At 32.4% G+C, this 27633-nt stretch overlaps 2 protein-coding genes across 2 annotated transcripts in view; one reads left to right on the top strand and one right to left on the bottom strand.

Moving 5' to 3' along the window:
* Nucleotides 1-1950, bottom strand: part of LOC124365832 (A-kinase anchor protein 17A) — a 31714-nt gene extending 29764 nt beyond the window's left edge. The window contains 1 exon segment of the mRNA XM_046821883.1: nt 1618-1950. The gene's annotated coding sequence lies outside the window, so the exon portion shown is untranslated.
* A 3220-nt stretch (nt 1951-5170) lies between these two features.
* On the top strand, nt 5171-26156 carry LOC124365831 (bystin). Its single transcript, XM_046821882.1, has 8 exons — nt 5171-5426; nt 13097-13282; nt 16106-16247; nt 20886-21035; nt 23223-23449; nt 24088-24296; nt 25587-25652; nt 25957-26156. The coding sequence occupies exons 1-8, from the start codon at nt 5292-5294 to the stop codon at nt 26111-26113; spliced, it is 1272 nt and encodes a 423-aa protein (XP_046677838.1). The 5' UTR covers nt 5171-5291; the 3' UTR covers nt 26114-26156.
* Nucleotides 26157-27633: the final 1477 nt, after the last annotated feature.

Raw genomic sequence — 27633 nt, 5'->3', positions numbered from 1 at the left:
TTGATTGCCATTGCACTACTTTGGGAAATTTAATGTTGATTTATCTTTGTTATTTCCTGTATTTACATTTTCTGTGTAGTTAATTTCAAGAATTCACAGGCAGATGTCATTCTTTCTCTTTTGAGGTAGGCTACTAATGTGAATTGTGTGAGTAATATTTTTCTGCACATTTAACTTAATATATAACTTTTATGTCATGAGTGTTTAAAGTTAACTATTATATTAATTCAAAAATGATTTATTTATTTACACATAAAACTCGTAATACTATTACTACTGTGTCAGAATGGACAGAAAAGATGTTGATTTCTAATAATATGTAATGGGAATTTAAATTCTTTGTGTACTTTAGGTGTACGTAAAATAATAGGTACGGTTAGGTAAACTTGTAATATTTTTAGCTCTCCTTCTGAACAAAACAATATAATGTTTTAGGGTATTAAAAAGACAAAAATGAGTTTTAGAACATTCAAAGTGGAACTACTTTTCTTGTAAGATAGTAGGAGGTTATGGTTAGGTGAATTTACAATGTGTGTTTTCTCAAGTTGCGTTTCCTATAAAGCAGTAATCGCCAGAAGCATTCGTGATCAGACCATTTAGAATTTTATTTTTTTCTGATATGTACTACTACCTCGAGGGATGTTTTTCATATGTTGCAATCAGAGGGAACGTAGCCCATGCTAATGGCTGGAGGCACTTGTGTCAGGCTGATACGGATTTTTATTCTTAGGTCTAAATTAAGAAAAACATCTTTTATTTTGGTCAAATTCCTCCGATTTCAACATTATTATTTTTTCAATTCAAATTAACTTTATTCAAGACTCATACAATGTACGCATATATAGTATAAATACAGAATAGCGTCAACCATTATATTACAATATCCACTTAGTAACTACATACTAAATCATTTTACGTATCCAAAGATGGTGTAACAGCTGACAACAGCCGCAAACAAAAGGAGGTTAACTTAACTTACGATCATAACAAGGCGACGTGGATGAAATATTACTCCACGCAAGAAAAGTAGTTCCACTTTAAGGTACTATCTCGAGGGATGTTTTTCTTTCCTTGACACCAAGGTGCTGCCGAAGCCTGCGCTGATGGCCGGAGGCACTCATCTTAATTCGATAACAACTACCTAATTAGTTTGTAGCTTGAAATTTAAGAAAAACATTGTTCATTTGGATCAAAATTCTGCTCATTTCAGTATTATTTTTCATTTACGTTTGCAAAGATAGCGCCGCATCCGATGACGTCATTCACGAGGTTGAATCATGGTCACAAAAGGTCACGTGATGCCCGATGTGGATGTAGAACATTGAAATATTGCTCCGCACTTGAAAAGTTGTTCCATTTTTAATGTTCTATAACTTAGTTATTTCTCATTTCCACCCCGTCAAACCTTATATTGTTTTGTTCTGTAGGACGACTCCAATTAGTTAATAACGTGAAACTCGTATTTCGCCGCTCCGGCCGTTTATGTGACAATTACCGCCTCTTATTATACTGCAGCTAGGTACCATATTTCCAAACCATAGATTTCATTATTTTATTAGAAGTTAACAGTGTTAATTTCTAAAACTTAGGCTAATTTAATATTTTCTCCATACTAACCTGCACAAATTAAAGGTTTTGTAAGAGAATTTCACCTACTTTTAGAGTTAATATTGCAATAATTGGCCAATAACCAATAAGAAAAATCAAAAGTAAAGAAAGATGGATGAATTTGAAACCGTTTCTCCTCTTTTCAACCTGAAAACCAATTCAACAATCACAACATTCACACTAATAAGAATATTCACTCCTAGAACGTTAAGCTCTAAAGCATCCTGTTATCGACTTTCTGAACTCCAAACTACGAACAGTAACAATTTACAAAGATTCAACACAGTACATGAACTGTGACCACTCCATTTTATCTTACGGTGTTTTAGTTTTGGTTTAGCCAATGCCCAATAGCGATCAAGAAGGATTCAGGTTGAATTATTTTTTACATTTACTCATATGGCAAGCTTAAAAAGTGTTATGTAGTTTCGATGTACACCACAAAGAAGAACTCCTTAATTCATTTTAAGCACATTACCAATTTGTCACTCTTAAAGGATCCTTCCCATCACGAATTAAAGTAGCCAAGGCCCTCCCATTGTACAAGTTAGGAAAGAAGAATGAAAAGATAAGCTAAAAATCTATGTCGCTGATTCACACATTCTCTAATATTTTAGAGAGGGTAGAGTTAGCAATATTCATACGACATCTTAACAAAAAAGGCCTTCTTCCTGAGTGCAAACATTTCTTTTTTAAAGAGGAGGTCGACTTTGACGGGAATGGTCGATTTAGTTGGGGAAATATTCGGCAACCTTAAGAATGTACAAGAATCTGGAATATCCATAAACACAAGCAAAACATTCGATTGCCTGGACCATGACCTGATTAACTCTCGCAAAGTGAAACTCGTTGGATGTTTGCAAAAGGCACGTCTGTGGTTTACCGGTTACCTTAAACACAGGTCTCAGATCTTTGAACTGACTCGCACTGTGAAGGGAGGTACATGTTTTATAAGATCCTCTGCACTCTACTATAAAAGGCGTGCCGTAAAATCTATCACAGGACCAGTGATCTTTATTTTATTCACCAACAACTTTCCTTCGCCATCAAGCTCTATGGAGATGTTTCATGTACTCTGATAACACCGTAATTTTATCATCAGTAAGATTTTGGAGAGCCTTTGATTCTAGTGAATTTGGAGCTTGACTACTGTAACAAAAACTATTAACAATACTTCTATTAATTCCTAGGTCAGCAGTCACCGCTTTCTCAAAATAGTCAGCAAATACGAGTACATTGCATTTCTGCATATAATTTTCAAGAATCAAACGGGTTTGTTTAATTGATAATATAAAAAAAACAGTAGCAGTCGTGGGACTGCCGATAGAAGTGAAAACGGAACTATTAAGTTGAAAGTAATATATTAACAATACGTTATAGTAGCTGTACATCTGTAATTGTAAATGTGACGCGTTTTTAATTTTCCAATTTTAAAATCCACGAAAAAATATTATCAAATAACTAGAAATCTATTTTACCACGCTAGTAAGATAAATCTTATACCGTAATAATACTCATTTCATGATGAAGAGGTTAAATATTAAAAACATAATTAAAATGAATAATGCTAAATTTTAATTACAAATATTAAAAATGTTTAAAAATATATTCGTTGTTTTCATTATTCATTTATAAGTGAGTAAACACCGAGTGAACAACAGTGAGTTGAACACTGTTGTAAATAATACAGTTATTGCTACGGATAAAGTATATAATTGCAATAACAATTAAACCCACAATATTTTTAAAACTAATAAATTAGTTAAATTAACTTGGTTCTTTCGTAAAGGTATTTTTATTGCACAATAAACTAATTTATTGAGTTAATACGGTATCAGTGAGCCAATGCGCCAACTACAGTTCCGGCAGAAACGTTCACTCATCACTTCATACGCTACTACAGGCTAAACCAAACTTCCAATAAAAAAATGATAAATTACAAAAAAAATATTCATCTATTTTCACACAACTTTCTCGCTGACAAATTTTGTCTGACCAAAAAATAAAAAAAATCCTCGTTTACTACTTTTTTCTTGTCATTGTAAACGCTATGTAAAATGTAAACAATAATCAAAATTATTTCGAAATTTTTTTAATATTTAAAAAAATAATGTAACCAATAGATTGCCAATATTAAGAGCTTTAATTTGACGCATCTTACAGAATTGTACGACATTGGCTTCACTTTTAAATCGCGAGAGGAAGCCGTAAAGGTCACTGATTTTCGCAGTCTGTTTCCATACTCCGCCGGGACAGTTTTAACACAGCGAGACTGACTTTTTCATGCAGGTTAGTAGTCCGCGGCCAAGTCTACGGTTAAAAAACACAGCGAGACTGACTTTTTCATGCAGGTTAGTATCATTAGCATGTCGGTGACGCGAACCGAGGATTTTACCCTCTACCAAAACGCTCAACGCGCCTAAAGAAGTTTTCACTTCAATAAATTGTTAAAAATAGCAAAAATCGTTTCGTTGTAAGCAAAATATTCGAACCATTAGTGTCAATATCGGATACATCTATGACAAAAGAAATCATGGAAGAGTACCTAATCACATTCTGTACAGCGATTGTATCAGTATTGAACTGAAACCTAAATAATAAAACGTTCTTACAAGAATGTTTATCTGAGTAAAAGACTGAACAATATCAATATTGTATCAAATATTAGGGCTATCTAAGTTCAGTGTTAATAAAGCGCGTGAGATAAAAATATATCACTCCAGCTGTTATAATTCTAACTGGATAGTAAATCCTATATGACCGACTTTGCTTCAAGCCCCATGTGGTTAAATCGATGTGGTCCATCTTCGTTACAGATGGTAGGGTAGTAAAACACATCCTTACTGGAATGTAACCTTACATCATTAATATATTTTAAGATTAGAATTAATGATAAAGACAATGAAAAATTTAAAATATAGTAAATACGTTCTTAAGAACAAACTGTCTCATGGAATTTATTTAATGTATAGGCCATTGCATGACTATTATCAAGGTTGTTTAAACTAAGTCGATAAATTGCATTGTTAAACATTTTGTAGATTGGAGATGGTCCTCCACAGCAAAGCCGAAACATTTCAAAATTGAACTTGAGTTTCCAGCTTTTCGAAGCGGATTGAACCAGAACATGTTTATCATTTAGTTGTTACATCTCTGTTTATGGTTAAATGAATTAATTATACGTTAATTATACCTAGATCTGATTTAGAGTCCAGTTGCATGTTTGGTTTGGCCCTTTTCTTTAAGTATGATTTAATCATCTATCATAAGTTAATAAATGTAAATTGGTTTTTGACCGTTGAAAGGAAATAAATAAATAAATGCGGCATCTATTCTCTAGTTGTTTTTTGTAGAGTTGTGTTATATTTTCGATCAAACATCTGAAAAGTATCCTTGATTTATTTTTAATAACCTAAAACTTACAAACACATGCGCCCTCCCCCACACACAGTAGCTAACTAGTAAGACAAGTAAAGTTGTTTTAGATGTTTCATATATAACACTCAGCATTGGGTAAATTTAGCTACTGCTTTGGCCAACCTGCATGCAGTGCAGAAGCATGCTCTCTTCCGGCAGTAACAAACTGATGTGCTTTACTTCTGCTCGTTTATGCAAACAAAGTTGTTATAGTGCCTCTTAATTTCTATGATTAGAAAAAAGTAGTAAGTGACAATTGATCTATCATGGGAAAAGTTAAAAAGATTAAAGGACCTAGGCCAGTAAAAAATATTGCTCTTGACAAGCAAATTGAAGACGATAAATTTGTTAAAAGCAAAAACCGTGTAAAGGAGAGATCAAGACAGGATGAGGACGACACAGTGAGTATAACCTAATAAGAATGAAATTATTTTTACTCTTTAATAGGGTTATCATTTGTATTAGTAAAACGACAAACGTTATGCAGACAGATAATATGTCTTAAATAGTTTTTAATCATTTTGCTTCTATTAAAAAAATTAAAACCAGTTTTGTTTGATCTTTACAGAATCTCATTGAGTGGGCCTAGTGTCACACACTTGGTTGACTTTCTGAGAGTGACACTGTATGTGTCTGAAATAGAGTGAGCACAAGCAAGATCTAATTGAATTATATGTTTGTGACACTGCAGGGCTGTATGAATTTAACAAATCTGCTGATGAGCCTTAAATCACACTCTTTTAGTTTGACAAATGTATTTGGAACAAAATCTGTACATATTATACCTAGCCTAACCATCATAGGCTTAACCTTATGACATATTTTATAACATATTAACCCTTTGAGCACTAAAATTCTGGCATTAATTTTAGACGGTACCTATTATTGTTTCCCCATGAAAAGGAAGGGTAGAGTACGATAAGTGGACCCAGTTTTTTATATCGAAATTGGCCAACGATATTACTTAATCATAACCATCGATATAATCAATCGATACTGATTAATTATTTTGAACTATTAACTTAATAATAATCTATATCAACAGCTGTAAACACTCTAAAATAATACACTTAGGATAATATTTCAATTCTACATAAGTAATTCTGATTATTAAAAATGGCAGTCAATTCTAGAAGGGTAGGGTACGATAAGCGGACCCGGTTTTTTTATATTGAAATTGGCAAACGATATTACTTAATCATAACCATCGATATAATCAATCGATACTGATTATACTAATTATTTTGAACTATTAACATAAGTAAATAGTCTATACAGCTGTAAACACTTTAAAATAATACATGTAGGGTAATATTTCAATTTTACATAAGTAATTTTGATTATTAAAAATGGCAGTCAATTTTAGAAAATTACACAACATTGCTTTGAAAGATGATAAGACATAAATAAAATATATTGTTTTTGTGACATGTTGGACTCGTACAGAAAACCCCATTATGTGAAATTTGTGGGAAAGTAACAACTATAACTGTGAGAGGAGAAAATATGGTCGTCTTCAGTTTTCCTAATTTTTGTTATAATAATTTGTTTGATCACTGTAAATATTAAATTCATAGGTATTTATTTACATTAGCGTGACCATGGAAAATGGACTTTTTTTCATGGGTTGGGCATTTATAGCCAAGTATTATTATCACAGGTGCATATGAACTGGGGGGAAAGTATATTATTGTATTATATTGATGCCTTTCGGACGTTATTGTGTTAAGGAGCAGGGGCATCACGTGATCTGGGATTCGACTTTTGTGAGCTCGAGTTAATTTGTTTTCTAAAAGAGCAAGCAGTGCGCAGCAGGCAGGCATCGTTGACTGATTAACGTATTAGTCAGACTCGTCTTTACGAATTGCTTCCACGTGAGATACCGTCGAACATCTAATACAAAGGTGTGCCATTACCACTACTGAACTAGGAGGTTAAGAATAGACGTGGAGGAACAACGGTAGTTCAAAATGGCGTCCCTTCTTTATTTGACCAAGTAATACCAAACTGTCAAATATGGATAGTGTTGCCAGAGGTACGATAATTATCGTAAAGGTATGATAATTTCATTGATTTTATGCGCTGGTAAGATACACGATGGGCAGTTATTATCGTACCATGAAAGATTTTTGACAAATTTATACAAGTAACAAACCAAAAGTTAATTATAACATAATTTATTATACGAACATAACATACTTTTTCATTAAATGTGTTTGGTACGATTATTTTATATGAAAGTATGATAATTTCTCGTTGTTGGTATGATAATCGGTTTTTAAAATCTGGGTATACTGAGTTTGAGCTGACGTGGAGTTATAGGAAACTGTCAAAAACGGAGTTTTCAGAGGATTTAAAAAAATCGTAGCTCCTTTGATTTTCGTTGCTGACAAATTTTTTCTTCAATATTGTTTTCAGGAAAAATTATAGTTTTCAGGAAAAAAAATGAACATACCTTTCCATGGTCACGTTAATGTAAATTGATACCAATTCATATTTGAATTTAAAACATGATTGTTATTGAGGACTATAGATATACTTTTATATCGATTGATAGGTCAAGGATTTGAGATGCGAATATTAGGTATCGATGACTACATTCTTCAATAAAAAAAAATCGGGTCCGCTTATCGTACCCTACCCTTCTAGAGTACTTTGGGATTATACCGACCACACCCACACCCAGACATGAATCGTTATTTGACATTTTGCTTCTACTGATTACTAGATTAGCGTAGAACAATATTTCGTCAATATAAAACAGGAATTGTCTTATCGCAAACCCCTCCCCATCCTCAGCAGAGGTCAAAGTCGAGCGGTCTAGTAGATAACGTGATTGCAGAGTCTCCTACATTTCTCTAAACACAAACATTCAACAAAAACAAACATTACCAAACAAAAACTAAACTCTTTATTGAAAAAACACACAAAACTTGTTTTTATTCTTGATCACACTCCGCCACCCAAAATGTGAGTGCCTCCGGCCATCAGCGCGGGCTTCGGCAGCACCTTTGGTGCTGATGTCAACGACAGAAAAACATCCCTCGAGATAGCACCTATCAGTAAAATATAAAATTCTAGAGGCGCTGATCAAAAATATAAATTGAATTGTAATGGAAAGGCAATTATGTACCGTGCAAAAAACTTAAATAATCATGTGATGCCGCGCGGCCTGCCGTAATCAGGATTCTCGATCCAATAGCTGGTAAATTGGACTGTACCTCCAACAATTCAATTTACCAGCTAACCTGTAGGTTTTGTCCCAAGGACTACATTGGGCAAACCTTAAATTCTTTGCGGGTAAGAATGACCGGTCACCGTTTTTCTATCAATCACAAAGACGACAAAAAACCAGTAGCCTTACACGCTATTCACCATAACAAAAGCTTTGAGGATTGTTACAAACTCAAAGCTATAAGCAAAATTACTCCTTGTGAAAACAGCTCTCGAAATGATTTAAATTTAAGGAATAATGAATTGGCACACCAACTTATATTAAAATCGAAACAACCATATTATGGACTTAACATTCGCTAAATTATTGTTTTTCACTTGAATAGTTAGATTGTGATATACAAATTTACCTAAATTCAAAATTATATTATATTATATTATGTTATTATTGCTAAATTAACAACTAATCAAAACTTGTTTAAATGTCAAACTTGTATTTACATTTAGAATGTTTATTATCAGGTGTTTCTTCTTTTGTTTGTTTATTTTATTCTGTGTATATTTTAAAGTGTACTTGAAAAAGTTGTTAATTACAACAAAATATTGTACGAAAAAATTGTGGTTTTCTTTTGAAACTGCTCTAAGAGACTATATATATATATATAGTCTATATAACATATTCTATAAAGTAATCAAGTTCTACATTGCTGAAACATAGTGTATAGAAGTTTAATTATTTTATATAGGTCTAATCTTAAATAAGTACATTTTTCTTCTACATATAACAATATAGCTTCATTATAGTACAACCTTAACAGCCTATGACGTAATTCAGTTCAACATTATTGTTCCCAACTAATTCAAAGTAAAATCATATGTTTGGTATATGAGTCATGACTGCAAGTACAATGGCAATGCACATGTGGTCTTTGTGTTACGAAGTGTCAAACATGATTATCCTTGAAAATAGTAAGAAGTAAATGAAATGTCACATTGTTTTGTTTGTAACTTGTTATAAATATGCATAGCCCAAATCGTTTTTTATTTATCATTAATATATTAATTGTTATTATATAAAACAAACAGAACTAGACTATATTGTTGTTTGAAATACCTATAACGTAATTTGTTTTGACATTTTGTTTTCAGTAGTTTTAGATAGTCATGAATGTCGATGATTCGATAATCATGAATATCATTGATTCGATTGTGATAGTGGTCGCTTGTTTAACTGCAGCCAAAGACTGTTTCAAAAGCAGAGCTATTAGTAAATAGTAATATTTTTCATAACATTTTTTAAAACATCAAATATCTAACATCGGTAGAAAACTATGTTATTCTATTTAGGCCATATATAATCTTATAGTAAATAAAAGTACAAAGTTTGGTACTTTAGGATTATACCAACCACACCCAGACATGAATCGTTATTTGAAATTTTGCTTCTACTGATTACTAGATTAGCGTAGAACAATATTTCGTCAATATAAAACAGGAATTGTCTTATCGCAAACTCCTCCCCATCCTGAGACAGAGGTCAAAGTCGAGCGGTCTAGTTGATAACGTGATTGCAGAGTCTCGCCGCCCGTTCAGCTGGTGCGTCGCTTTGTTGTACTTCCGTGTTTTACCCTTACATTTCTCCAAACACAAAAATTCAACAAAAACAAACATTACCAAAAAAAAAAAAAACACTAAAAACTTGTTTTTATTCTTGATTACACTCCGCCACCCAAAATGCGAGTGCCTTCGGCCATCAGCCTTCGGTGCTGCCCCGCGCTGATGTCATTGAAAAGAAAAACATCCCTCAAGATAGTACCTATCAGTAAAATATCAAATTCTAGAGGGGCTGATCAGAAATATAAATTGAATTGTAATGGAAAGGCAATTATGTACCGTGCAAAAAACTTAAATAATCATGTGATGCCGCGCGGCCTGCCGTAATTGGGATTCTTGAGAAAGATAAGATAACAGCGACAACAATACCGATCACAATACCTGGAAATGCTTGTAATTTTGTAATTAAAGAGTTGTTTTTTCGTTCTATCATGTTTGTTTCTATAAATTTATATTTTTGTGTTCTTCATACTGGTGTGGTCGGTATAATCCCAAAGTACCCACCAAAGTTTTATCGAATTATAGGTTAAAACTAAGATGCTTATTATGTAAGTAGTGTGTTTGGCTTTGAGCTAATATCTTAGAGATCGGAGCAAGACTGAATTGTTACTGTCAGAAAAATCATAATCTGGAGTAATTGCTCATTTCCTGGGTACGTTACTTCCTTTAGAAAATCTCTTTTTAAATATTAATGGGTCAAAAGACCATTTCTAGTATCATCATAATATAAATCATTGGAATATTTATCAATAAAATATAGATAGATATAAATCACTATCAATGTTTAGCTCTCTATCCACCTGAGCTATTAATCCACTATTTTCTATATCAATCATATTATATAAAATACATTACAGCTCACTGTTAGTTCTTAATGTTCACACATTAGAAATCTCAAGCAACAACAAAGACATTGGCAATGAGAAACAGCTAAAGTGTTTGCAAGTTTTTATCAATAGCTGTTATCAGCTGAATGGCAGGGTGGTAGTATATAGGAACGTTTGTATTTTAATTAAATACGGAAGTCTTGGAAGTTATAGTAATTTATATTGCATTGAATTAAGTTGGGTTTAATACAACATAAAGACATAGACTTTTATTAAAGAAAAATTGTATAAATTCAAGGTCCAAATTACAGACACCAAAATGGGCAGATTCTTGACCTTAATGACATACAAACATTGAGGCCGACTGGTTGGTCCAGAAGAGTAAATTCCTAAAGCTAACGGATTGGCCCATAGTCCTCAAGTATTAAATTCGTAAAGAAATATGAATAATCTTTTTCACTATCATGCAGTCTAGGAGAAGGAGCTGTCTCTTTATCAACCACAATAAACTAAAAAAAGTTGGTAAATCTATTAAAGTGGGTGATCCCAACTAATTTATGTATCTGGTTACAAATGGTTTCAATAAATACAGTGTGGTGGTAACACAATACAAAAAGATTTTTACAAAAAAAGATTAGTAGAAGTTATGTTTACTATAATTGAAGCATGGTAATAAAGATTTTATGTTTCCTCCACTAATTTATACAGCACTTACCAAGTAAAACCTGGAATAAATTCCAATCAAAATCTAGAATAAATGGTTAGAGGTTTTAAAACCTGCTGGTAGAACAAAGCAGGCTGCAATATAAAATAGATTGAGTGGTATCGCTTAATCGTCAGGTGACTCATTGCTCGAGGCACAATTATGCGTATAACCAGAAAATGATTAAAAATCTGTTACTCCTAAAATTGATCTATTGCTGCTTACTGAATTTGCTCATCTCCTACTCTGTAGTGCCATGGAGGGCAACAGAATCAGAATATTCATCTGGCATAAAATGTTATCAAGACTATGTACAGTCTGCTCCCTTGGTTACAATGTTATAAAGAATTTTTGTAAGTTTGAGAATTTTAACAATATTGTCATTATGTCTTTGAGATTTCAGTCTTCATCAAATTGTACACACGATTCTCCACTCTGTAGTTCACACAATCACACACTAGATTCAAACATAGATTTGCAGAACAATCACATAGATTAGCAAATTTTACAAAATCGTAGGGTAAATATAAAATTTACTGCAGTAGTGGAAAATTATTTTGACGTTTATTTATGATCTTATTGCATTTGTTGTCTTAAACAAAAGCGATAAGGTCTAAGAAATGAAGATAACAAATAACAAAAGTGTAGAAAGATTATTTTAACTCAAAGCAATATTTGTTGTTCATCTATGTGTGCCACGTGGTCTTGCTGTGGCTGTAAGTTAACCTCATATTGGTATTTGGTGATGTAAGCCGTCATACCATCTTTTGACATGTAAACTAAAGATAATGCAAGGTTGGGGATTTTGTCTCAAATAAATCATGGTTTTGATTATTTAAACCCCTTGAGAATAATTCGTATCAGGCTGACACGAATAATGCCTTATGCCATCACTACATGCTAGGAGAAACTGTTTGAGAGAGAGCAAAGAAATATTGTAAATTCACCTAAACATATCTTGCTACCACCTTGCAACGTTTAAAGATGTAATAAAGAATCAAAGCAAACATTTTCATTGAAACCAATTTTATTGTATTGGATTAAAAAAAAGACAAGTTGGAAGAGAATCAACAATTTTTGTTTTATTTAATCTTTCTACATATATACATTTTAGCTTTTATAAAATATAATAAGTACGATAAACTTTGTTTTTATTTAACTTATCTATACATATAATGAGGATTTTAGTATATATGACATTGATAGACTCAAAAAATATTTGACCGATCTTTAAAAAATTTGTATGTATATGTATTTTTCAATGGAGAAGGCTTATATGCTATGATATTGATGTAACTTGCCAACTGGCGGCTCGGCAAAACATAAAAGGGTCTGCAAATTATAAACAGCAATTACGGGACACTTACGTAAATGAAATAGCCAAACACTATTTGAAGGCGCTATCATGATGTATATTTGTCTTTAAAATAAATTTCTGTTTGAAGTTAATACTTGAGTGTTAGACCGCTTTTTAATAAAATACATGTACATGTAACATGTTTTTTTATAATTTTTTTGTGGTTCGCAAGACATCTAAGACAGTCTTATACGTATAAGAACTTCGATTTTGAAAATTGCTTGTGAAGCCGCGGGTAATAGCTAGTAATCAATTATAATTAAAATACTCAATAATATACTGAATTCTTTTAGTTTCAGTGTGATCACTAAATCCTAAATACAAGTTTTGTCACTATGGCATTAGTATATTCCAAAAAAAGATTTTTACTCACCATATTTGTATTTGTTTTGTTAGTTTGTAGATTCAAAGTTAACTCAACGAATCCTAATCCAAGCCAGAAGACAACAGCAAGAGCTTGAGGATGAAGTGGGTACAGGAGATGCAGGTGCGGAGCATCGGCGACATGTTAGTCTTGGAGATGATCAGGAACATTCAGAGGCTTCTGACGTTGAAGAGGACACAAATGATTATGGAAATCCTGTAAGTAAAAATATATTCACTTAAACTTAATGATAATTAATATGCCCACCATGAATTTTCAATTTATTAGATATTATCTTATATGTTATTTATATAACTTTATTATATTAAAAGTTATGTAGTAGTATTTGTTCCAAGATTAGTTATTTTTAACTATGGTCAAATTGAATTTGTGACCGTTTTATTTACTATGTCATCATCAAGTGTGTATGAACACGGAAGTACTTACCAAACAAACCATAAATCCCCCCACAATATTTCCCTAAAATGATTGATATTCTATTGATAATATAACACTAAAACTAGTATATAATTTTTAAGTCCCTGTGATATGACAAAACATTAAGTCATGAAACATAACATATAAGTAAGTTACTTTTAATGTTCTTATAGATTAAAATCACTTGTAACACTTACTTCAACCAAAACATTTTAAAAGTCTTTAATGCTAAAATAAAGCACGTACTTTATATAATAAATCTCTAAACCCCATCATTCCTATCCTACCATGGAGTTCTGCAAGTCATATTAGGAATTCCATTTTGATTTTCGTGTTTTAAATGACATTTTCTTGCAGATATGGTTTGTGCCAGTTACAATCTTATAAGTTATAAATATAATTGAAAATTGAATAAACATTTGTATTCTTTACAAGAAGTTTTTAATGTAAAACGATTGTTTTTTAAAGATATTCATACATTTGATTTATATATTAAATTTCATCTGTTAATTCTTAATAATTATGGTTTCAATTAAATGTTCTCAAAATAAAACTGAATCTATTATTATTTGAAGAACGTTTTAAGTGATATACGAGGGTTATCCAAAAAGTAAGTTTCCATTAATTATGAAAAAGTTAAAAAGACTCAAAAAATAACTGAAACACATTTATTCAACTTTTTACATCATACCTTATTTTTCTACATAGTTACCATCCCTTTCTAAGCACTCTTGGTATCTAGGAAGTAGTTTTTTTATTCCAGCATCACAAAATTCACCCGCCAAATTTTTAAGCCAAGTATCCACCTCATTTTGAAGGTCATCGCTGTTGGCAAATCGCCGACCGCCAAGGTGTCTTTTCAGCTCCGGAAACAGATGAAAATCGCTAGGCGCAAGATCTGGTGAGTATGGAGGATGACCAAAAACATCCCACTTAAATTTCCTCAAAAGTTCCATTGTTGCACGAGCAGCGTGTGGTCGGGCGTTATCTTGAATAAGCAGAACCGTGCGCGACAAAAGTCCGCGCCGTTTATTCTGTATTGCCCGCCGAAGTCTGGTGAGAACTTCACAATACCTTTCTGCATTTATGGTTTCGCCACGAGGAAGATAGTCAATCAATAACACTCCACGGCAGTCCCAAAAAACTGTAGCCATTATCTTTCCTGCCGACTCAAAAACTTTGGCTTTTTGAGGAGTTGCCTCTCCTTTTTTTTGCCACACCATACTCTGGCGTTTGGTCTCTGGAGTTGAGTGGTGAATCCATGTTTCATCACCAGTGACTATTCTACTGAAAAGGTTTTCATCTTCATCGTCAAACAATCGCAAGAAAGACTGGGCAGCAGCCATTCGTTGTTGTTTATGGGCATTGCTCAATAAGCGAGGCACCCATCTTGCACACACTTTTGCAAGCTGAAGATCTTCTGTCATGATATTGTGCACAGATGACCGGCTAACTTCAACACTTGACGGCAGTTTATCCATAATTTCATCGAGAGTCACTCGCTTATCATTGTCAATAACTGCTCGTACAGCATTAATGACGTCAGGTTGCCGAGAATTGGCCGGTCGGCCACTACGCTCATCGTCATGAACATTTTCTCTTCCTTCCAAAAACATTGCACGCCAACGAGGGACCATCTGAACGGACATAACATGTTTACCATACACTTGACACAACTGACGATGAATTTCAACGGCAGTTTCGTTTATGGCGGTCAAGAAACGAATAACACTACGGACTTCGCAACTGGCGGCAGAACGCAGTGGAGTCTCCATGATGTTTGGGCAGCAACTGACTGAGAAGCGTGACAATGGGCCAGTGACCGGCGCACCTGTTGCCAACCGAACCGCGCTACATATCCCCGCCCACAGCTGCACGCTGTGTTACGTACGCGTCTTTTTACAGAACAGAGAAACTTACTTTTTGGATACCCCTCGTAGCATGTCATTTTGTTGAGTATCTTGTGTTAATTAATATGAATCTAACCGTAATTATAAAACATTTGATTTTTAAAATGGCAGTCAACAAAATTTTTAGATGAAAAATCCAAAAGATCTTACAATTTGTAAATATAAAATCTTGTAGACTTTCTGTTTATTTATTACCTATACCTTCATTTTTATTATGGTCAGTTAACGCTTAAATACACAATGCAATAAAGTTACTTTTTCTAAAAACTATTAGATTGGTTCAATGGTTCTAAAATTAATAATACTATTGAAAACCATTTGATTTTTTGCCGTAACAACCATTTTTCTACAGCCTAATATGGTTGAGTTATATTAGCAAGTAATCTATTGATAATTCATTGATGAATGTCAACGTTACTTTATGTGTGCAATAATTAAGTGTTAAAAGAATCTAATTATTTTAACTTGAGAGTACTCATAAATGAAGTATATTTAACAGTCAGCAATTCAAATATTCAAGACTCACCTCACAAGCTGTAGACTCTCATCATTTACATTTCTATAGTCTTTTTTAGGGAACTACAGAAGAGAATGTTGATGACATTGACTAAATTGAGTAGGATCATGTGATATGGCAGGTTTTGAAAACAATATGTATATGTTTAACATTAACTAAGTTGATTTATTCAATAGAAAATCAGTGAAGAGGATGAGCGAGAGTTGGAGATGTTCATGAGCCGTAACCCCAAGCCTCAGCTTACTCTTGCTGACATATTACGGGAAAAGATCACAGAGAAACAAACGGAGATCCAGACACAGTTCTCTGATAATGGAAGTAAGTTCATTCTTTAAACTTGTTTAAACGATTAATACATCACCAACACAACAACTATATACATTTTGTTAACCCTTTGTGGCCAGCAGGCTAAATTGTCTGCACAATGGTGTACAAGAAGATCAATCGAGCAACCTAACACCTGTTTTCCTAGTACTTCATAATTTCCTGTAATTTGACAGATATACGGTTTTTTACTCGTAAAATATAATTATTTATTGTCCAATGTTACTCCTTGAAAGTAATTTCTTGTGGAATATAACTTGTATTGACTCTATGCCAAGATATTGGAACAGCTGTTTATCTTCTCTTGTTTTTGTTCACTTGTCTCCCTAATTGATATGACGTTCAGTTTGCCATTCTTAGTTAACAAACACTGTAATTCTTATTGTACCATACTTTGCTATAAAGTGTTATAATGTAATGTTACTTTGTTCACAGTTTTAAGTTATGTTTCATGAGAGGAAACATGACAGTGAGATACACTGTAACCTATTTTAAATATTTTGTTAATGGTTCATTCAGTTCTTGTTATTTTTTATTTAAATTGTAACAGCTGATATATGTGAAAGTTGAGATTAGCTCCAGTTCACTTTCCTCTTAGTACAGCATCTGAAATCTGGTGCTGTCACAGACTTGACTGGTCTTGAGAGATAAAACAAAATAGTGAGCAACAAAAGAAACTAAAAAATGAACTATTTACATCGTTTCAACATCAGATTACACTCGACTACAAAAAATAGTACACAGTTGAGGTGTGTTACAATGTTTTAGACACGATCCCAACGTATGGTGGAGCAACTGAGTTGTTTAAACGTAACGTAGCCTTGGTAGGAAGGGTTGATTCAAAGAGAATGTAGAGTTTAGTGTAGTGTATCAAATTGTATAAATTTACATATTGTTTAATCTAAATAGTGTATTGTCTAAAATAGTATTACATCCTTAATAAAATGCTAACAAAATATTTTAAATATCTCAATAAACAGTGTGTTCTAAATTTTGTGCTCACTGAAGGGATCGTGGAAACTATAAGAGATGCAGCAAAGATTAAACGGTCAAAGTTCTGTGTAATAACAAAACCAACAAATCAATGTGGGTAAGTTAAATTATTAGTTGAATCAATGTGGGTAAGTTAAATTATTAGTTGTGTCGTTCACCCATTGCACTCATACACTGTTTTTTATAAAAATTTTCAAACTGTCCAGCTCACAGTATAATAAAAAGTTTTTACATGACATCTGCATGAATTTTTTCTAGTTTTACAATGAAACATTGTTCAAGACCAGCAAGCAAGAGGTGTAGGGTTTGAGCTATTGTTTGCAAATGCAACAACCCATTTTTTTACTTAATCAGAAGAAAGTACATTTTTTACTGATTAAAAAAATACCATATATATTATACTTTCCTTGTGGTTTTCACCAAATAATTCATAAAAACCTCTTTTATGCATAGTTTTTTTGAAGGGAAGTTTTATAGTGCAGTCATTGAAGCGAAAAATACGGTCTTACCTCCGAATTTTTTTACTGTGAAACCGATTTGCATGAAAATTTTGGAATTAGGCTCATCTTACCCTTAACTTCAAAAGTGAAAATGATCTGAACTCCGCCTATTAGCTATTTTTAAGGGTGTAAACAACCCCTTAATGGAAAAAATCGACATTGAGCCATTTTATCGCATCGCTAGAAAACATGTTTAATAATAAGTGGTGAAATTTTAAAAGTGTTTTTCTAACACAATTACCTCATATTAAAATCATTTTCAACCCCTTGAACATCTTACAAACCCTTGCAAACAACCCCTAAATTGAAAAAATCACAAAAAAATACTTTGGTATGATATAAAAAGATGTAAGTATAGAGTTAGTAATATTTTATATTTTCTATAATAATTATCAAATTTTTAACCCCCTTTCAACCCTTGAAAACTACCCTTTGATAAAAAAATTGTTAAAAATCTTTTTTGATAAAATGAAAAGGAATTAAATATTAATTCCACACTCATCGAAAATGATTATCAAATTCTTAAACTTTTCTATCCTTAAAACTACCCCTAAATTAAAACAGTAAATATATATGATTACATATTATTTAAAAATAATTTAATTTAGAGTAAAAAATTGCCATTTATTGGATAAAATATTTACAAATATATACAAAATTCACTCAAATGTGTTATATATACATATAAGAAAGTTGGTATGTATTCATGCCTACGTTTCCAAAATATATGAGCCATATTATGTATATATACACACATTAACAATAGTTTTGGGCCTCTATTATACTGCGTACTTTCACATTGCTCCAAATATTCACAGTCCGAAATTTTCAGTTACTAAGTAGAAAAAAAATGTGATAAGTTTTTTTGACCATAACTCCTTCAATTTTCATGCTATCACTATTATATAAAAAAACTATTGTAAAGGTAATTAAGAGAGCTACAACATCCTTCTTTGCAATATAAAGTAAAAACCCTTTTCTCAAACGGTGAAGGGTTAAAGGGCTTAAGAGAGGCTGTGATTGCGCTGCCACACGCTCTTTAAACAATCATAATTTCCGTCAATTTTTTGTTTTAAAGAAAAATAAAAAAATCCAAATTGTTTGTCAAAAATATACCTACATTTTTCATATCTACACTTTTATTCGTATATGTCGTCATTTTTTGAGATATTATGAAAAAAGTTGGTTTTTTAAAAAATTTGAATTTTTTTAATCGTGACTTTTTTGAAAAAATATGTGTCCTGAAGGAGCCAAACTGATACAATCTATTAAACTCTTCATAATAAAGTTGATTCTAGGCGGAACACGATTAATTTTAATTTGGTGGAAGTGGCATTTATGAAACACATTGATTTAAAAGAAAAAACATTAGATGCTCCTCTTATTTGCAATACAGCTCACTTATTTTACGTGCAAAAGACTTTTAATAGTGCTCATTTTTAAAGCTTATTTCCAAGCACTATAAAACTTTTTTATTAGAATGCCTAAAATGCATCTGCTCGCCGCTAGATGGCATTGACCACATCGATTAAATTTCAGACAAAATAAAAAAACGGCTTTGATTTTTAATATCTAGCTTAATATTGCACTTATAATACTTTATAAAAAATAAAATTGTTCATTGTTTTACCTGCTACAATTGTGTTCTTTATAAAATTTTCGATAAAACATATATTTTTGGAGATATTTGCAAAAAACCGATGAAAAACGTGAAACAATTGCGAATTTTCAATTGCCAATAACTTGAAAAGTATTGGATTTTTCGAAAAACGTTATAGATGAGTTTTTGCTTAAAATTAGGCCTTCTATCGATATCCGAGGTTATTTTGAAAAAAATAAATTCACTCCCGAGAAGGGGTGGCAACCACCCCCAGGGTGGTTGCGGAGTTTCAAATCATTTTCACTTTTGAAGTTAAGGGTAAGATGAACCTAATTCCAAAATTGTATGCAATTCGGTTCACAGTAAAAAAATTCGGACCAACAATGCTTCAATGACTGCACTATTATTATATACTATTCGGATGGTTGGTAAACATGAAATATTTCACTGCACATAGTGTTGGAACCAGCTGTTGGTAAAAAACAAAAATTATATAACAAAGTTAGATTAAAAATTGCTTACTGATATTTTTGTGACTGATTGGCACAATAGCATGATGTTAGTCAAATTTTATCATATTTTATACTCTCATAAAAAGTAAAAAAAATCATCGTATAATAATTAAACTACCTAATTAATTGTTAACACATCTTATTTTACTCTAACTAATATTGTCCACTGGTTCAATGTTTTCAAAACAATGCCATTAGAATTTTGTTGAGGAAAAAATGGTAACAAAATTTATACTTGAAAAGCAACACATCCTATTAAAATATCGTCGGATATGTGAGACATAGAGGAGGGGCCGGCCATATTGAAAACATTTTTAAAATTAAAAGATACTTAAAAACTACATTTACATTCCTGTTACATAAAATGATTAAGTTATTTATTAATTAGAGTAAACAAAGTGACATTGAAAATTTAATTAGTTTGTCTAACTATTTTATATGATGATTTTATGTTTATTTTTTAAAGACTATATAAAATATTATACATATTGAAATTAACATGCTATTGTGCTTATCAGTCACAAAAATATCAGTAACAATAATTTTTAGTCTGACTTTATCATATTTACCAACCATCCGAATGGTATAAAAAATTTCATGTAGAGTCATGTAAAAACGTTCTATTACACAGAACTGTGACAGTTGGAAATTTTGGACCAAAAACAGTGTTATGTGTGCAGCGAATGAACGACACATCAATAATATTATCTTAACCACATTGATTTGTTAGTTTTGTTATACGCAAAACTTGTCCATTTAATCTTTACTGTACCTCTTATAGTTTCCAAGATCCCATCAGTGTGTATACAATTTTGAACACATTGTATACATGAATCAACAGAAATACTACAAAATATGCATAATAGGTATTTCTTGCAAACCATTTTGCTTATCACTGGTTTAAAAATTCACAACTTATCACATGTTAATCCTAAAAAGGTTAGCATTTATTATTATAGATTAATTATTTTCAATGCATCAATGAAAAAGATAGTAACTTTTCAAACAAGATATTGTATATTTCCAGGTCTCCAGTTAGAGGATGTAGACCCGAGAGTACGCAAGATGTACGAAGGTGTGCGAGATGTGTTGGCAAAATACCGCAGTGGAAAACTACCCAAGGCTTTCAAATTGTTGCCTAAAGTGCGCAACTGGGAACAGCTTCTGTATATTACAGGTAAACTATATTTTTAATTTAATGATGTTACTTAGTTATGTATGATTTATTGGAGTTAATTGTCTTATTTAAAAGTTTATTTTACTGTAATGTAATCAGTATGTCTTTTTTTTAATTTCTCAAGCCTTTGTTGAGTAATGACATATTACTACATCACCAGCAGCACTACATACAGGAGTAAGCTCCAATATAAATTAAATTACAGCTTAGAGTAAACAGCTTTTTTTTGCAAAGTTGTCTAAATCAGTTTTATTAAGCTTAAGTTTTATCAAGGCTTCTATCACAAAAATGTGTTATTATTGGGGTTATTATAGTGAGAAAATAATTTAATGTATTCTCTGTGTATTACTCGTATTATTATACAGAGACAAACTTTTCAACCCCAAGTGTTGCCCACCAATACTGTCAAGTATATTTGGTGCTCTGCAAGCACATGCTTACCAGTTACATGCCGGGATTAGGCTTTTTACTAAGCATGCTATTAAGTTTAGCAGTCAACAATAAACCATTGCTAACCTCGTTCGTGTTCAATAAGAATAGGATAACAGCTGATTCAAATTATTTTTGAAAACATACAAATACGTCACTACCCCTTTTCTGCTAACATCCATATTCTTCAAAAGGGTTAGTAAAATTGATTACAATTTTAATAGAATCTGAGTCATATTATAAATATTCTTCAGTACAAGAAAATTATTTAGCTTTTTAGTATGTTTTAAAAATGTGAAGCAAATTTGTCATTAATTTACTTATTAAAATATTAGGCTGTGAAGTTTATATTTCAGTTATATATTTTTTTTTTCAAGGAACATAATGAAAGAAAATTAAAACATAATCACACCAGATTAGTAACAAAATTTAGGTGTTGACAGACTGTCTATAAGTAAATCATCGTTAAATGCACTTGCCTTACCATGGAACAACACTACGAGTATCAGTGAAAAAAATATTTTAATAATATGTTTATCCTTAGTGTTGTTGTTCTTTAATACTAGCATTTCACTAAAGTCGATGCAGAATCCTGAATCTTGAGTCCACTGATCTCAGATCTGCAGTGTCATTAATTATCGGCTGATTGGCAGTACACAAATTACTGATTGCTTAGACATGTTATTGCTGTACTTTGAATTTTCAAAACTGTACATACGTAACTAAATTAAAGAATTATCGTCGTTTTGTAAATAATATTTTGCTTGCAGTTAGTATGTTTTATATTTATGTTCGTCTAGAGTTTTGAGTCTGCTATGTTTATTTGTAGACGCCAGCTGACCTGCAGTAAGCAAATCATCGATCGCTGAAACATGTTTTTATCGTACTTTATGGTTGAAAACTTGTAAATAGATGCTTAAATTAACAATTTAGATGGATAGTATGCAAACTATAGATTGCTAAAACATGTTTTTGTTGTATTTTGTTTATGAAAAACCGTAGATAGGTAGCTGAATGGACAATTAACTTGCAGTTTCCATTTTTGTTTGTGCAATGCCACACCACTTGTCTACTTGCCTGTGTGCACGGATGTCACTATTTAACTTTTGTTCACTTCAAATTTTTTATAGTCAAATAAATATTTCTTCTAGATGACTATTTTATGGTTCAGTATGTATCACAATTCTGGTAGACACTTTAGTAATGACATCAAAAGCATGTGTTCAAAGCCAGTTGTATATATATATATATTTATTATTGTTCGCTGGAATCAGATCTTTTGATAACAATAACATTCTAATAATTAATTCTTAACATCAATATATCAAAGAAGGAATGAATATGTATTTGTACCAGATATAAGCTTCAATAAAATACTCTTCAGTTACTGTAACAACTGCGGTTTTTTTATATAGAACTGTATTTACCCCCTTTATAGAGATTAAGCTATTTTAATATTGTTTTGCTAATCTTGTTTGTTTCATGGCTTAAAATTGATGTGATTATATTATGCCTGATAAATTTAATTGTATGTAATTCATTATCTCCTGTAATTAAAAATATAAAGTACCTTTTGTAAACAAAACCAATTTTTTTTATTGTAACCATTGAGTTGTGCAAGTGAATTTTGCTGTATCCCATTATATGTTTAAATTTAACCCCATTAGTACAGAACACGCTGTCATCAATATATTAACATATTGGATGGTTAAGTGATATATATCAAAAGATCATATGTATTTATGACTTATGGTCCAGACCCACAGAGGTGGAGTGCTGCCTCCATGTACATGGCCACGCGGATATTTGCATCAAACCTGAAGGAAAAGATGGCCCAGCGCTTCTACAACTTGGTGCTGCTTCCACGGGTGAGGGACGATATTGTCGAGTACAAGAAACTCAACTACCACCTCTACCAGGCCCTGCGCAAGGCTCTCTTCAAGCCTGGGGCGTTCATGAAAGGCATTGTCCTACCGCTGTGTGAGGTCAGAAACTATTACTCTGTGGTGAATAGCACTGTTTCAATTCAAATTTAGACATGGGTAATTTAACTTGTTCACAGCAAAATGTACCCCATCGGGTACACATGATCTTTCACACCTCCAGTTGTGTACCCGATCAAGGATATACCAAGCTTTCGTAAAGCATTTCATGCGCAAGATGGGGTACATATTGCTATGCATGTCCTTATTTCGTTTCTATTGTTTGCCTCTCTTGTTGGTTTTTTAAATTCAATCCTGTGCTTAAATAAATACCTCAGACTATCATGAATCCCATTGGACGCACAATTGCTTAATTTTTAAGGCAAATTAGTTTTTTAGGTCCCTCTGAGATACACAGAGAAACTTTGAAAAACATATTGAAATCAACTTTTTGGTGCAGAATTGCGAATCCTACATAAATTTCTCATTATACGTTAAAAAAAGATTACGGTCTTTTGTAATTATTATTGGAAAATTCAACAGAAAATTTAAAATGTCCAGAAATGAGCCGTTGTGAAAGTGTTAAAGATAATTTAAAGCATAGTGAGTTAAATTCATAAAATTATTTAAAACCCCTTTCAGGGGGTTTTATGTTTTAGACATAAGTATAACTTTTTAAAGGACTTAATCTGTTGACACAGAGCGGAGGTTGTACACTGAGAGAGGCCATAATTGTTGGGTCAGTGGTTGCCCGCAACTCTATTCCCATGCTACACTCTGCTGCCACGCTCTACAGGCTTGCTGAAATGGACTACTCAGGCGCTAACTCCATCTTCCTGCGCATCCTGTTAGACAAGAAGTACGCTCTGCCCTACAGAGTCGTTGATGCCGTTGTCTTCCACTTCCTTAAGTAAGTTTGTTACTTTACCAATTATGAAGTGATTATAAATTTAATGAGTGTTTTAATAAACCAGTGAGTTGTGAAACAAAAAGTTCAAATGTTTCGTGTTTTCATGAGTGGTTATAATATATTTCTTAAGCAGTTGATAACCCATTGGGGAACTTCCCTCAGCATCACTCGTTGCGGTCGAACGTGATTGAATGATCTTGACCGAGTGACACTCGTGCTTTTTCTAAACGCTAACAATCACATATTAGTTTATTTTTCCGTTAGATCGCAGTTTTGAGCCTTATGAGCAATCATTCCATTTCGATTCGTTATGTTGGCAAACTGGAACTACAACTAATAGCTTTTTTTGTTGTCATCGTTTATATTTTGCCATATGCTCAATTTTCACTTCAATGTTCTGCTTACATTCTATGTATCGTGTTCTCAATGTTTAGTGTTCAACTGTTTATAGTTGTTAAATGAGTTTTTAGTTCTTCCGCTACCTCATGGAACAAGACAATTTACGCACTAGACAGATACTTGGACAGTGATATTGAGGTATCAAAGATACTTAAAGACTGGCACAAAATGAATTATAAACAGTAAATGAATGGTCATTGTATGTATTGTAAATAGTTTATTGTACTATTGTAGAGCAACTAAGTAGACTAAAATGTCCTGAAAAATTGACTAATTTATATGAAAAATTGACTAATTTATATGTATCCAAACTTATTGTATTAATATTTTTGTACACACATGCATTTTTGCTAAAATCAATTCAAACATTCAATTCTAGAGAGGCTAGGTTAATTGCTTCCTCAATGGCTAAATTACAACATGGACAGAATTGACTACTTGACTGTTTGGTGGCAACTTTGGAGCAAGAAACATTTTCTGTACTTTGTTATATTTCCAGTTATAACAATAGCACATGCAACTAAAAAAATCTATTGAATATTATTATAGGGACTTTCTCTTTTCAATTGTTACTAAAAACATTGCAATGTCTACTCTCTTAAACAAGTAAATCGTGTGTCTGAAAGATATATTTGGGTGTAGTGAAATTAGATCCAGTATCGTTATAACACCCTTAAGAGAAAGTATAGTTTTAAACAGGTTTAGGGTTAATTTATTCTTAACTGATATTGATGTGAAATAAATATATGTTTGCAAGAGAACAGAAGTTTTTGCAACTAACTTAAAGTTTAATTGACGTAAATACTTGACAAGTTAGGGTCTTGCATTAAAAACTATACTTTTATACTAGGTACTTCATAAATATTAAAACTAGAATATGTTGATTTGCAGGTTTGAAAAAGACAAGAGAGAGTTGCCTGTCCTATGGCACCAGTCGCTGCTAACTTTTGCTCAAAGGTAAGATTTCTCCTGTAGTTTATTGCTATTGCTTTTGTGTGATATATTTGTTGGTCTTAATTTAAAATTATGTTTAGAACATATTTGGGCTTGTTTCTTTGAGGAAAAAGTATTTGTATTCAATGTCTTTCCTTCTTTGGTAAAAGAGAGACAGGGTATTTTCTTCTGAATTGTCTGCAGAAGAAAACTTCGCCAACTTTAGCATGCTCTGTATTACAGAAATAGACTTCTATGGTAAAATGTAATTGCAATTTGACTTGAAAGTGCTATTAAATTATTCTCTACAACATTCGTTCTGTGGCAGGTACAAAAACAATATCAGCTCCGAGCAGAAGGAAGCCCTACTAGCACTTCTACGCAGCAAGTCGCACGCCACCATTACACCGGAGATACGGAGGGAACTCCAAAGTGCACAATGTCGAGATACTGTTGTTACTGAGCCTGAGCTTATGGAGAAATAGTTTTGTTTTTATCTGTAAATAAAGTTTTATTATGATTTTGTTATGTCATCTTAATATTTTTTATTACCTGAACAAACAATGAAACAAATACTAAGTACTTTTTGTTGAGCTGTCATTTACTTTCATTTAAATGATTAGGAGAAAACCAACATTTTATTTCTATATGCTTTTCTTTTGATAGGCTATGTAGTGAAAGTTTCCTGGGTGCCCAATACTGAACATTTTGTTATTATTGTCTTAAGTATGTGGAGTAAAAAAATAATCATTGTACATGTTTAATAAGCAGGTTAATATATTGGTATCCTTCCAGTGCTGACAGGCACTTAGTGTGCATGGATAAGTTAGTGTTGCATATATGCACAAATTTTCGAAAAAGCTATTTTATTATAGTATTATATTTTCATATACATCTGTATGTACAAAGATAGAGCAGGTAGTGAATTCAATCAAAATTTAACAATAGTCACATGATAAACATAAATATTAAAACATCAAAGTGCCGTCACCAAAAAATAGTTAGTAACACAATTTACCAAATAGATGTCATTTTTAGACCAGAAGAAGCGTAATCATAAGATATTATGTCCTATTCTCTTCTGATTTTCAGAGAAAAAATGACCACAAAACATAAAGTGACTGTAAAATTATAGGAAGACCTGGAAAATGTTAAGGACTACACCATTTCCAAGATTGAAACCTTTATTATTTACCTGTACTCTGCAAGTAATACATCAGGTGCCACTTCTATGCTGACAAGACACTAAGCTCATTTCTGCAACATTTTACACCAGTACATTGAATTAGGTCATGGAGACCCTGGTTGGAACTCATAGGTTCTATTAGGGTTGATTGTGTTAACATAATCATGGGCGGTGCCAGAGATTTTTGTAGAGTGGCTAAGCACTACCAATGTGTGGATATGGGAACCCAGAGAAAAATAAACAGAAGAGGTTGAGAGAGCTTAAACTTCTTTCGTACATGGCATTATATGCCTTTCCTCTGATGAGTAACAAACGATGACCACAGAAATGCTGTAGCACTGTAAATGGTACTACCACAGAAAAATGTCCACTTTCTTTTTGCATTGTGTTTTCTGTCTCCTCTCTAGTGCATCCAATTCAGTGGTATAATTAAGTAACCCTCACGAACCCTTCAAGACTCGAACAGACGTCTGAATGGCAGTTTTATTTCTCAGTTACAGTTTACTTTAAGTGAGTTTTGTTTGATAATGCAATTTGCTACTGTTATGGTGTAGAGGATTTGAAAAATCGAACTTTTCCTATCCAACGGTAAGTTTTTAATAACGCTGAATGCTACCTGGCAGTTTTGTTTCAATAGTCCTAAGTTTTTATTTAGTTTCTGAAAGGCCTCCACTCTTCTTAAGTGAAGTGGAAACATCACTGTTGATTTGACCCACCTTTTGACTACCCTTTGACAACCTGGTCACTACACCAGGGACATATAGGTTCATGCTAAAATTGATAGGTCTAGTTTATTACTCAAAAAAGTTCAATGTATCT

Source organism: Homalodisca vitripennis, chromosome 7 (genome assembly GCF_021130785.1).
Source record: "Homalodisca vitripennis isolate AUS2020 chromosome 7, UT_GWSS_2.1, whole genome shotgun sequence".
Lineage (NCBI taxonomy): Eukaryota > Metazoa > Arthropoda > Insecta > Hemiptera > Cicadellidae > Homalodisca > Homalodisca vitripennis.
This window is presented reverse-complemented; position numbering and strand designations above follow the sequence as displayed.